At 35.6% G+C, this 13,893-nt stretch overlaps 1 protein-coding gene across 7 annotated transcripts; it reads right to left on the bottom strand.

Annotated features, from left to right (window-relative positions):
- Positions 1–6,026: 6,026 nt before the first annotated feature.
- Positions 6,027–13,500, bottom strand: LOC105133413 (transcription initiation factor TFIID subunit 12b-like). Of its 7 annotated transcripts, XR_843801.1 has the most exons (10): positions 12,769–13,499; positions 12,005–12,220; positions 10,769–11,356; positions 10,573–10,647; positions 9,060–9,138; positions 8,163–8,227; positions 7,721–7,756; positions 7,439–7,630; positions 6,762–6,805; positions 6,027–6,613 (listed from the first exon to the last, which is right to left on the bottom strand). XR_843801.1 is itself a non-coding variant. In XM_011037408.1 (9 exons), exons 1-8 carry the CDS (start codon positions 13,318–13,320, stop codon positions 7,448–7,450), a joined length of 1,794 nt encoding a protein of 597 aa, XP_011035710.1. In that variant the 5' UTR covers positions 13,321–13,499; the 3' UTR covers positions 6,027–6,805; positions 7,439–7,447. The 7 variants fall into 7 exon arrangements, 4 of the variants coding, with proteins under 4 accessions (XP_011035710.1, XP_011035711.1, XP_011035712.1 ...); XR_843800.1 differs by lacking the exon at positions 6,762–6,805 and having other exon boundaries at positions 7,382–7,630; XM_011037408.1 differs by having other exon boundaries at positions 6,027–6,805.
- Between the last annotated feature and the right edge of the window lie 393 nt (positions 13,501–13,893).

Below are 13,893 nucleotides of genomic sequence, written 5' to 3'. Positions count from 1 at the left end.
GTGTTACAAACCTCCTCAAATTCCCTTAAATACAAGTATGAATTTTCTAAATCTAAGCCATGAAAGAAGGTAAAAGTTGAATAATGCCTAGCTTAAAATTAAAATGAGATGCATTAGGAGGAAAAATTATACATGATAGTGCACTTGTTCTTGTGAAATTCATGTGGTCTCTAAGTGTTCTAACACAGTTATTCTCATTATTCTTATTGTGAAGTGATTGATTATCTTCTTCAGATATATTTTCTGAAAATGATGAGAATACCTCACAAAGTCTACCACTTAATGTACGTGACCACACTCTCATGTACATGTAGGAATATAATAAAAGAAAGAAGAAAAAATAAGAAGAAAAAATAAGAGAAAAAAAAAGTTATATACAAGAAAAGTAAAAAAATAAAATAAAATAAATACTATAATTTGTACAAGAACTTACCTCCCTAGTAACGGTGTCAAAAACTTGACATGATCAAAAGATTGATGTCTTCTCCCAAGTGTAGGAGTGTTGAAGTAATAAATAACCCGACAAGACCGGGATCGAACCATAGGGAGGTTAATTCTATAAATTATAGATAACATTATTAAAATAATAATAATAATAACAACAACAATAGTAACAATAATTACAATAATAATAAAAATAGCAGTAGTAGTAGTAGTAAAGAAAAAGAACAAGAAGAAAAAGAAAAAAGTTTATGAGAACTTTGAGGTGAAAGATTAACGTAAGGATTAAACAATGATAACAATAAATGTCAAGGTTAGAGGCTCCATTAATGGTATGTCAAACAAGTATAGTATAAACTCTTATTATTTAATTCAAAACTACACACAAAGAAGGTTCCAATCAGATTATAAATTGTTAACATGATTATATTAGTCATCTTATTCGATTAATGCTAATACTTGTAAATCTCATCAGGCATTTATGTATATAATAAACTTAGCTAAACATAATAAAAATAAAGAAAAATAAATAAACAAAATAAGAATATAAATAAGATAAAAAGTTAACTAAGTAAATGAAAGGAAATGAAAGGCATAAACTTGATATTAATGAAAGCAAAGCATAAACATTACAAAAAATACAAAGAGAGAAGCAAGAGTATGATCTTGATCTGGAAACCAAGATACCTAAATGCATGGAAAATGCCTCCTTTTATAGGCCAAAATTAGGAACTATTGATTTGATGACTAATTGATGAGTATGTGGCCAACTCTTGACTTGTTGACAATCTTTATATTCTCTTGTCTACCCAAAACATCATTGATGACGTCAAAATTAGAACCACTTGAAAACATGAAAGTTGTAGAAAATTGTCTCAGCTTTCTAGAACAAAAAAATTAAGGTCATTTAAACTTCTAAAACTCCAGATATGGGTCAAATACTGAACAGTACTCGTGTCGTAGGACAGATTCGAACTTCTTTGTTGTTGCTATAATTTGGACTTGAAAATGATCTTTTTAAATCTTGGGCTCCATATAAAAGTTGTAGGCCTATGTCTTACCTTTCCATTCATATAAAATAAACCAAAATTTGAGATCTACAACTCTAGATATGACCCAATTACAAAATAGTGTTCTGGTTTAGACTGCACCGGCATCTCTTTTCTAAGTTTTATCATAAATTAAATGTATCTTATATTATTAGATATGTTAGTATAAAACATGCTTTAGTTAAGGAATTATTGATACTTCAAATGCAAAATGATGATATAAAACCTTGATAAAAATACACGTTTTGGTACTAATTACTCAATTTGGTCTCAACCAAACCCAAATGGCCCAGCTTGTCCTCAGATAACAAAGCATTTATTTCCCTAATTAAATACTTCTCCAATACCTCTCTAGTTTGTGTTCAACCAAACCCAAATGGTATGCTTCTCTACTTTGAGCTCAACTAAACCTAAATAGGCATAATTTGTCCTCAGATAATGATTATTTCAATACTTCTTTGCTCAAGCAAGCCTAGTTTGTTATCAGATAACAATTATTTCAATGCTTCTCCAGTTTGGGTTTAACCAAACCAAAAAGGCTCTATAAGTCTTCCTTATTAAACAATTATTTTTCCAATTAAATATATAAGAAGATATATTTTTTCTATTATGTATTTAATGTCTTTGAGATTATATCTCCATGTTATTCTTTTCCAGATGACTAGTTTAATTTTTCTCCATACTTTTTCAATTTAGGTTCAACTGAACCAAACGGGCCCAACTTGGCCTTAACTAACTGAACCTAATTTTGTCTTAACTAACTGAACCTAATTTTGGTTATTTCTCCAAGTTAAACTCCTAAGTGAAATTATCTCTAATGTCTCCATGTTATTCTTTACCATTTGACATGTTTAAACTTTCTTCATGCTTCTCTAATTTAGGTTCAACTAAATAAAAATAGGCCTAGCTTGATCTCGACTAACCGAACCTAGTTTAGGTTATTTCATTAAGTTAAAATCTAAGGTAAGAGTATCTTTACAATCTCAATGTTATTCCTCACCAAGTTGATCACATGTTTAAATTTTCTTTATACTTCTCCAATTTGGGTTCAACCAAACCCATATGGGCCTAGTTTAGCCTTAACTAGCTGAGCCAAGTTTTGGTTATTTCTCCAAGGTAGTCTCCAAGGTTAAAGTATTTGCAATGTCTCCATGATATTCTTCATCAAGTTTACATGTTTAAATTTTCTTTTCTCTAGTTTGGGTTCAACCGAAACCAAATGGGCCTATAATGTTATTCTCTTCCAAGTTCATCCATACTTCAATTTTTTTAGACTTGGTCCAATAAATCAAGTGGGTCCAGCTGGCTCGATTAACTAAACCTAAATTAGGTTCAGTTTGGTTGAGCCCAAGTTTTGGCTTTTATTTGATTATTGGGCTAGGTCATTTAATAGTTGTTTTTTGTTATTATAAATAAGTGGTGAAAATGGAGAAGTTGCCTTTTTATTAATGAAAAAAACTAGAGAAGAATTTTTCCTCAGACTTGAAATCTCACACTTAACAAGAAATAAAGAGCTTATAGAAATCTTGAGGATTGGTAAGTTGTATGTTAGAGAGAGAATGGTAAGATCAGATGGTATCGTCTATTGTCCTACTCTCTCCACTTCACCATGACCCTGTACAGTGACTTAGTACACCTAACATATGAAACATTTACCATCTACTAACACTTTTGCAGACTTACATGTTAAGCATTATTTTGTTTGGAAAAATGATGATACATGTTAAAAAGAATAAGAAAAAAATATGATATGAATTTGTGCAAAACATGTTATCTCGGGTTAACTAAATTAAATCAAGAACAACAGGCTTATTTTTGGACTCAGTTCAAATAGTTTTTGGTTGGTTTAACTAGGTCAAATCAAACCTAAGATCTCATATTGGGTTCAGTTTGACTAGTTTACCTAAACCAAGCCTATTTTTTGGCTCAATTCAAAAGGTTTTAGTTTGGTTTAACTATAATCAAACCAATCCTATTTGTAGGCTTTGTTCAAAGGGTTTTCAGTCGGTTTGACTACGGTTATACTACACCCAAAATGAGCCTATCAAATCAAATCGAACCTAATTGGTCTTGGTTCTCTACTCTTAGATCGATTTGATCATATCAAACTGAACCCAATCGAACCCATTTTGACTTCGGGTAACACTTTTTTTATGTTCAATTTCACCATGGTCAAATCGAACTTAATTAAGCCTACCTTTTTTTTTCATCTTCTTTGTAGTTCATTATTAATGTTGATATTGTGCACTACACTAACACCTCTAGCCTATATAACATGGTTATAACTCATAAAGTTATTAGAAGATGGTAAACCTAAGAAGCCACTTCTATATATGTATAATACAATATACTAAAAAGGCTCGGTACCCCTGTTACTGTTTACTTAGACTAACCCTTGCAACAGAAAGTTGCAAGAGCAGCAAGGGAGGAGTGGGGTTGTCTTTTTGCTGGGATACAATTGACATTGAAAAGATAGTTGGAGAGAAAATGATCAGCTCAAGTTTTGATGGGGTTGCAGACCTTGTATATGGACACCTGATGCTAGAGCTGGCTTGCCCTGGGCATGAGCAAGGCTTGCTTGTGCACTCGGTCAAACACATGCGCCCACGTGGCATTAAGGTTGGCTTGCCCCAGGTGTTGAGCCAAACTCGCTCGACACGTAGGGATACCAGGCAATGGGCCTGCCTTGCTTGTGCGCTGAGTCTGGCCTATGCGCATAGTTGCAAACCCTGGCGTGGCCCAGGGCTCTTAGGTCCAACATCAGAACCCAATTTTCTTGGTTCCTGTATCCGAACCCAATACTCTTAGCTCCTATAACAGGACACAATGCTCTTAGGTCCAGCGTCAAGGCCTAGTGCCCTTGGGTTTGGCATCAGGACCCAAGGCTAAATGGTCTAGCGTTAAGAGCCACTTTTCTAGGGTCTTTTATAAGTACTCGTACCCGAACCCAACCACCTTGAGTGCAACTACGAACCCAAACCATAATCCTCTTGGGTCCAGCTAAGGACCCCAACCACTTAGATCCTGACATGAACAGTCCCCACCCTTTTAGGCTCGAACACAAACCCAACTACCTTGGGTCTGGACGTGAACCCAACCCCACTTGGGTTCGAACTCAGAAGGACCCAAACCCCAACCCGTTTAGGTCCAGACATGGACCTAACCCATCCTTCAACCCTCTTTGGTCAAGACTAGGACCCAACCCCCAAACCACTTGGTTTTGATATTAAACCCAACCCGCAACCCTCTTAGGTTTAGCCACGTACCCAACCCCCTTGGGACCCTACCCAACCCTCAAGCCTCATGCCGGACCCAAACCCCAACCCGATGAGGACAGACATGGACCTAACCCCCAACCCCTCTAGGTCTATATGCAGACCCTACCCCCAACCCCTATGGGTCCAGACTCCGAAGGACCTCTACATAAACCCTTTTGGTACCGAGCATAGACCCCACCCTAATTTCTTTAGATCTAGGCACGAACTTAAGCTCCAAACCCCATGGGCTCAGACTCTAACCTAAACGCTAACTATTTTGGGTCCAGCCATGGACATTCGAACACAGACCCAACACGCAACCCTTTTAGGTCCCCACCCAACCCAACAGGCCCTAATCCCCTTGGGTCCCAGCCTAACCCAACCGCCTTAGGTGTGGCCACAAACCCAACCCGTAACCCTCTACTTTGAATTATAATAAAAATAACATTATTATTATTTTTGTTATAATTCTAAATATTCATATAAAGAATAGTATTATTTGTATTATAAATATTATTATTTTATAATAATTAATATTATTAATAAAATAATTAAAAAATTAAAAAAATATTATTAATATTGAAAATATTGATTTTTGTATTATAAATTTTTATAGTATTTTTTATGAAAATAAAAAATAAACACATACATATATATATATATATATATATATATATATATATAAGGAAAATGATCTTGAATCATTCTCACTTACTCCATGTAATCATATTTCCTCCATACATGAAAACAACACTCTTAAAACATTATATTGACTTGGCCATAGAGTGTTATTTTACATGTAATCCCATTTAGAATTAGTCACCAAGAAAGCTCAGTGAAACTAAATTTATATGAATTTTTTTCCCAACTTGTATTGGATCATATTTTTAAGTTTTTTTGGTCAAAATTAACATCTTGATGCAGCTTCTAGTTTTGGGTTATTTTACATATTTATGTTAATTAAATTAAATATAAAACTTCTAAAAGATATCTTACTTAAAAAGAAATCAAGAGGTAACGTTTAATTACTATTTAATTAAAAAAAAACATATAAATGAGACATTTCTTTCGTCCTTCATGTTTTGTTTTAAAAGAATATAAATTTATTCTAAAACTACTATAAAAATATATTTATTTTTATATCTTAATCTTATCTATCAGTCCTTCCTATTTCCGTTTCTATCTTGAAAAATTGCCAGAACACAATCTAAAAGTTGAACAGATCTATATTTCCCCTCGAACATGCATGAAAAATAGATGCAATCCAGACGAAATTGAGTGGTTTAAAGCCATCCACAAGCAAGCATTAACCCAACAATGTGATGAGACAGAAGATCACCAAATCCTGAATTTAAGAGAATGCCTTTCCTGATAAATGTTGAAGTCTCCTTTTGCAAGAAAGCAGGCAGAGGAACAAATTTCACATAAATCCTACACCGTCTCGGCGTCTCATTTGTGCCCAAAGGCCACCCCCACAAGGAAAGGAAAAAAAAAAACACAACCGCGAGTTGCATGTGAGGCCTCAAATCCAACGGTGTGGGACTTTTATGAAATCACTTCTTGGACTCGCTTTCATATCAAGCTGCGTTATTGAATTTGCCAATAAAATACAAGCTTGACAGGCAACTGGAACCTCCATTTGCACTCTCTGAGCTGCATGACCTTGAACTGTGCCGAGCTATTATCATGTGTGATGCTATTCACGAAATCAAATGATCAAACACAACCAAAAAAAAAAAATAGCTATAATAAATTAGACTGTCCACTGGTGCAATCTCTGCCGCCATTTAAGAATCTACCACTGCAAATAATTTACAGATTTGCTTGCGTTCTATCCAACTAAAGCTTTGCTTCTGCCAATCCAAGCTGTGGAACAAAGTGATTAAAAGGTTAGGAAAGTAGGAACACAGGTACTAAAATGCTCGCAGAAATAGCAAATACCATTTAGTCAAACCATGCCCTTAAACCATGTGAAGTTAGTACGTATTAGATAAATGTAGTAACAGTAACGCACCTCGCAAGAAATGAAACCCATCTCTCTCACATGCCAAATTTTATCTGTGAAAAATGCAGCTAATTCTTACATTCAAATTCACGTTCTAATCCAAAATAATAGTGGTGGTGGTGATGAAGAAGAAATATGCATATTATTCAAAACTAACATGATTTTAGGCATCCTATTAAATCAGAAAATCACAGTAACACTAATGAAAAAAGGAACATCCTTCCATGCTAATATATCACAAATTCCATAATGATTTTTTGCACTGGTTTTCTTTCTGGACCCGTGTTTGGTTCTAGTCGTTAGAACAATCCGAGGCGACTAGACATCACTTGCCTGCATTCTTAGCAAGCTATATACCAACCTTGACCGACATTGAAAGGACATCATAGAACAGCCCCCACCCCAAACACCACATAGTAACCTCTTCCCTCCAGACTCCAAAACAATCTCCAATCTGCCTTTACTGTAAATCTCATACTCTAAATTGACATTAATTCTTTTATTTCAGTGCATGTAGTCCATCCAAACTATGGATGTATAAATGCATGGCAGGAAGGCCCCCACACCCACCCCCTCCCCCTTTTTTTGTGGTAGATAACTACATATTATATAAAACATTAAATTCTCACCAGCAAAGTATAGCGAGTTAAATTCAACAATATGGAGTCCATATCAGAAACAAAAACCTATATCAATTAAAACCGTGTAATCTGCTGCACCATTGGAGAACCAGTTGACTGTGAAACCATCTGCTCTGAACTTGGTGAAGGTCTTATCAAATGATTAGTAACAACTGGGTTGCCAAGCCCTTGTCTTAACATCTCTTTAGGGTTGATATTATTTCCTTCAGATTGAGAGGACTCCATCAATGCACGAATCTGAAACAACATTGAGAGTGAAAGTAGAAGCTTCAGGTAAGAAAGAAATATAGGGCGGGGGGGGGGGGGATATCTGGAGATTATGGTTACCATATCAAGACGCTTCTTGTGGAGATCGCTAGGCAACTGCATATTTTAAACCCAGGGTCAAATTGGATCTCTTGAACTGTATTTTGCATAAAATATTAATGAATTTTTGCATAGTGGTACAAGAATGGCCAACATGATCACCTGTAGAGATGTGTGTGTGAGATTGAGTTTTCGTGGGGGAAGACAGGATTGGCTAAAGGATTATATTGGTCTATATGATAAAATCAAATGAAGTTCTAGAATAAAAAATTGAAAGCTTCATAATTTGTATGATATTTTACACTACTAAATTTTAAAAGTTCATAAAAAGAACTGTAGATTAAAATTTTGGACTTCCATCAGATTCATCCAGCTTAGATTGTACTTCATCTTAATAAAGTTATTTGACTTTGATTAAAATAAAAAAAAAGATATCATAATAAAAAATATCCCAGATACTTACAGGTCTTTTTTGGTGCTTCTGCTCTTCCGTTGAAAATCCAGGGATGGTTAAATGCCAGTTTTTCTCTACACAGTTTTCAAGCATCATACTCATCAAAAACTTGTTTTGCCTCACTCCAAAATAAGACAGCAAACGCAAATTTACCGATATCATTGTTATATTGATTTTATCAACTATAATGCATTATGTGCTATAACTATTTATCTATCTATTTATTTATTATTTTTCTGCACTAGATAGAACACTACAGCCCACCATCAGAGGTTAGATAGTCAGGGATTTAACGTTAGAAGTTAGTAGTTAGCAGGCTAGTGGGGACAGATTCCAAATTGTATGATCGATTGCATGATCATAACTGTATCCAAGGGGCCAAGGTAATTTCAGCTACTTCTAGTTTTTACACTCAAGTAATGTGATTTAAGCCAATGTTTCATCAACAACCTACCCTTTATATATGATGCATAAAGGATAACAAATCAAAATTAATCAGATTTTTTCACAATAATTAATTTTTAAAAGACAGTTTTAACTATAACATCCTTGGCAGAACCTAAATTTCAGTCAGCTGAACAAAAGTATTTCGCTACACATCTAAGCAAAGATGCATCGTGACTTCTGAATATAGATTAGAAGCCAAAAAAAATGTGTTAAAAAACAAAAGCAGATTTGATAACAATGATGTCTGACAGATTAAATGAAACCAATGCTAAGCGTTACAGCAACTGGAGTTCACTCATTTCTTACCATGCATATTCCACAACCACTTGTGCTGCTCCAATTTTTTAAATCAGATAGTCTACTATCATTATTGCTCTAATCCATAAGAGCATTTTATAAAATCAACGACTAAATCTGTGCATCACATAACAGTAGTCTACTATATGTTGAAGCACGAACCTAAGTGAAGCATTATATCCTTGGACTCTAAAGTTGAAGATTTCCGATGCTTAGCCAAACTGCAAGCAAATGTGGTCACCTGCATTTTAGCAAAAATAAGTATATTAATGAAAAATTTGAAAGAAAAGGATTTAATTCATCCTCCGCGTATATTATTGCAGAATATTTGATGGACAAGTTAGACGGTAATAACATGATCATGTATGCAATTATTAATGATAAAAATACCATGATTTATGGGTTAACATTTCTCGGGATAGAACAAATCCAACTGAAAGGGCAAAAAATCTGGCAATCTTTAATTTGTTAACCTATTTATCCTATTCCTAAATGATTTATAATTTATCCAAGCTTAATTTTATTTTGTCTCCTGAATGAACCTGATATACCACTAATCCATGGACAAAAGAACACTTCTTCCACTAATGTTAGGGTGTTTAGGACCATTAGAACAGAAAGAATAAACCACGCAGGATTTGAGTAGTCTACGTATCAAAATGAATGTATGTGTACCAGGCCACTGTTTTCATACTCCACCACAAAACCTGAGCAGTTGACCAAATCAAATTTCACACTAAAGTGAGAGGCTGTACAAGAACAGTTGAGCAATACAATGAAGAAAGTTATGCAGCAGAAGAATTACTGTGGAAGTTTTCATGCAAAAAATTAGGGAAATTGTGCATGCATTTATAGAGGTTCTCATCGAAGGTGACATATGATGACATCGAAAACAAGCTTTTCATTTTTCTGATACTCAAACCATCAAGTTTTACATCGAATATATCCATAAGGGACCTTCATGCAACTAGGAAATTAACAACACTAGAGAAGGTTTCAGTCTGATCATATTCCATTTCCCACTAAGGTTAATTTGGAGATAATATACCCTCCATCATTTTTGCAATAAGTGGACCCTCTCAACTTTTAACTTGCAACCTCTTGTTTGCAAGTCAAAATGTTTTACCATTGCACCAGTCAACGGTCCTTCATACTTAACTACGAGTAAATTCTTTGTTGATTGGAATGAAGTCAAGGAAAGGATGGCCAAAAGGGAAATTCTTCTGAAACCTACCATGGTTAAACTTCAACAGTCTATAACAGTAAGATCTTCCTAAGTGCATCTACAACCAAGCAACTGCAACAATTGAAAATCTAGAAAAATATCTGGTGCCTGCCCTGGCCTCACACTAGGCTAAAATTACCACTTGCATTCAAACCTTCATTAAAAGTAAAAACCTCACACTCAATCATGAACTCAATAGAAATATCCATATAAATGCAGAATAAAAAAAAAATGTGCAAGAATATAAACTTAAAATCTTATTGCAGTGAAACTTTGGAAAATAGAAGCACAAAAAAAAACACAGAAACATGCCATGTGTGAGAGAAAGAGAGAGAGAAGGGCGGGAGCAGGCTACAACTTTAAAACTTAAGGAATTCTTGTGCGCATGGGCGCACTAACACACACACACACTCTTATGCAGAAAATTTTATATATGTTAGCAAGCCTCACAGAATCAATAAAGTCGTCAGCAATTTCCAGAAAAAGTTCTTCAACATCAGGATCTAGCTTTCCATGTGAATCCACCTGAATACCAAAAGATGAACAATATGGCACATTTATCATGAAGAATTGGAAACCAAAAAAGAACATGGTATAAAGCTAAAAGAAAAGGAACAGAGAAAACAAAGTGAAATGCTGGAAAGACCTGTGAAACCAAGTCTTGTATCTTTCTCTTCCCAAGAAGTTGATTTGTTGCTTCTGTTCCTTGGCTTGAACTTCCCCCTGGTGTAGTTGTACCAGATGCTGTTGCATCTGGCTGTGATCCTGTCAAGCTAAGAGATTTCTGGCCTGTGGGTCCTGGCATCCTTGGAGATTGCTGTTGTTGTTGATGTTGTTGCTGCTGCTGATGCAGAGGCACTTGTTGCACTTGTTGCAATTGTTGTTGCTGCTGCTGCTGCTGCTGTTGCTGTTGCTGTAGTAGTTGCTGCTTCTGCTGATGAAGTTGTTGGTGTCCCATTTGGGGCTGCTGCTGTACCAATTGGGATAACTGTTGTGCCATCAAATTCTGGTGCAGCTGACCAGATGAAGCCAATTGCTGCTGTATGAGAGCCTGTGATTGCCTCTGTTGAAGATGGAACGAATGCGAGGCAGAACCAGACAATGTTGGCATTTGCTTCAACCACTGTTGCTGTGACAGAGAGTTCTGCATCATAGTTGGCTGTGCATTCTGAGCCAGCCCTGACATCTGAGGATTCATATATGCCATTGATGGTGTCCTTTGTAGGCTTTGAACCTGCAGTTTCAGAGAGATGATCATGCACACAAATCAAATGTAATGCAAATGATAGCAAAAGTTTCACGTTCCACCAACAAAACTAAAAGTACAATGATCAGTTGACATTTTTCTGTGCTTACTGAAAAACAAAGGATAGAATACTTGATCATAGAAAAGAAGATTGCTTGATTCTAGGAAAGCCCAATGGCTACAATTAGCAGTAATGTGCTGATGTATTCACTCAGCGCTCAAATTAAAAAAATAATTAAAATAAAAATAACCAATTCATCAAAAGAGGCATGTGCTTATCCACATGTAAGTGCAAGAACCAAGTAACATGAGAGTGCACATTGCTTCTCACAATCACTCCATTTATGCTTATCAAATATAATTGCAGAACTACAAACGATGACAAATACTAAAACAAAATTGCAAAAGCATTAGAGAGAGCTAAGGTTGGAAAACCACCCTTTATAACAAAACACCACTCATACAATATGGTTCTTCAGAGAAATGGGACTTGCTAGCAAAAACTAGACAAACAAATTTTGACTAATAACCTCATTTTTTAATTAAAAAACTTGAGCCCAAGCTTTACAGAAACTAGAGTCACCAAATCCAGTTACCAGAAAGATAAGGAGGTGATGTGATCAGAGAAACTCAAACCTGAGAGGTGAGCGGATTTTGTTGCACAAGTTGCTGCCTCATTGACCCTGCATTTATTCGCTGTTGAGCATATGTGAGTGCCCCATTAGGTCTTATTTGTGAACCCATATTTAGTGATCCCATCACTCCCATTGCTTGTATCCCCTGCAAAGACTGCCCCGGAGAATTACCAGGATGGAACTGAGACCCTTGAACTAACCCAGCTTTCTGCCTTGGCTACATCCAAGAGTACACTTAATTTAGAAAAAAATAGCTAGTATGATCATTAAATTATTTTGCTAGCTCAATCACAAATGCGTTGCATAATGAGCATGAGACTGAACCACAGATTCTATTGATCCAATCAACTATTCAATCATGTAATGATTAAAGAAGAAGCACACCATTTTTGAGATTATCACCCGCTGAATTCAATTCATTCAGCTCAGAAATCCTATATAATTGGATATCCTTTTAAAAATGTAAGTATTTAAACTGTGATATACTGTCAATTGATTATCACACAAAAATGACTTTTCTATACCTTTGAAAAACTTTCAAGTAGTTTATCACTTGTGTGTAGTGCAATAAATAGATTTCAAACCCCAAATAGCAATAATTTATAAATTGATTGACACAAGCACAATCCAAAAATTCTTACTAAGGCTAACAAACTTTTTCAAAAGCACAGATTACACTAACAGTACAAGCCAATTAACCAAAACAGCAACTTTGTAAGCAAAACACTATAACTTTGAGAACTTTTAGAGCAATCAAAAACATACTGAAGCCAGCAACTGGGAGGGCAAGTTCAACTGAGCGGCGGCGGCAGCTGTCCCGGTCAACATAGGAAGGTGCCCAGTTTGGCCTAGAAGTGCTGAGCGAGACGGATTTACCCCAACCAGTTGTTGATTCTGCTGTGAATTCGGTTGAATTGAAGTAGACCCGCCAAAATTCATCTGCCCATACAGGCCCTGCTGCTGTTGCTGCCTCAAAACGCCACCGTATTGGTTCGGTTGTTGTTGGTTAATTTGACTCAAGCGCGACATAGAAGGAGATCTTTGAAGGGTTTGTTGGATTTGATATCCTGACATTGCTGTGACATTCTGCTGCTGCTGCTGCGACGGGAGAGAAGGTGAAGCAGGGATTTGGGAGTGTTCAAGTGAAGAAGAGGAAGAGATTTGTGTGTTTTGAGGTAAATTGGATACGTTTGGTGTTTGTGTCTGTGTTAAGGTTGTCGTGTTAGTGTTCATTAAGGTTGCTGCTTGTGACGATGGGTCTATTACTGTATTCTGAGAAGGGAGAGGTTTAGGCGAAGCGGCTGCATTTTCTGCCATGGATTGGAAAAAGATAATGGGCTTTTTTTAATTCTACTTAAAAATCATTTTCGATGAATTCCGTGATTCTGGTCTGGGTTTCTTTCTTTTTGCAGAGCTTGTAGAGAGAGAGTTGAGGGAGAGGGAGAGAGGGAGAGAAGAGGAGGATTACTCGGTCTTGCTGGGAAGCAGAGGGAATGATGCATATGGGGGATCTAGGCCATACACGTAGTAGATGCATGAAATGCTCGAGTGATCGTATGGACTGTATTCTGTACACGTGTACAAATGGGAGGCGGGGGTCAAAAGACTTTTGGTAGTCAAAAAACATGTGGCTTGATTAGATTGAAGAGTGACTTAATTAATGAAAAGTCAAACATAAGAATAAGCAATTGGTGAAGTGGTAAGTGGTTTTTTTTTTTTGAGGTAAAAATTTTAAAAAAATAATATAGTTTTAAAAAATATTTTTGTTTGAATATGTAAATAGCGGTAGCTAATAATTATGTTTTTTAATATCAATTATATCTGCAACTACTATTAAAAACAATAATTGTAAAGTTATATTTTATATTTTTTTAAATAATTAATTTTTTC

Source organism: Populus euphratica, unplaced genomic scaffold (genome assembly GCF_000495115.2).
Source record: "Populus euphratica unplaced genomic scaffold, PopEup_1.0 scaffold33.1, whole genome shotgun sequence".
NCBI classification, from domain to species: Eukaryota; Viridiplantae; Streptophyta; class Magnoliopsida; order Malpighiales; family Salicaceae; genus Populus; species Populus euphratica.
Note: the sequence above shows the minus strand (reverse complement) of the source record. Positions and strands in the feature narration are given on the sequence as shown.

Excerpts from the sequence above, each read along its gene's own strand:
- LOC105133413 (XM_011037408.1), bottom strand. The coding sequence starts at position 13,320 with ATGGCAGAAAATGCAGCCGCTTCGCCTAAACCTCTCCCTTCTCAGAAT. Across the intron at positions 9,139-10,572 it reads CTGACGACTTTATTGATTCT|GTGACCACATTTGCTTGCAG; the intron begins GTGAGGCTTGCT and ends GCTAAAATGCAG. Across the intron at positions 8,228-9,059 it reads GGATATAATGCTTCACTTAG|AGAAAAACTGGCATTTAACC; the intron begins GTTCGTGCTTCA and ends AAAACTGTGTAG.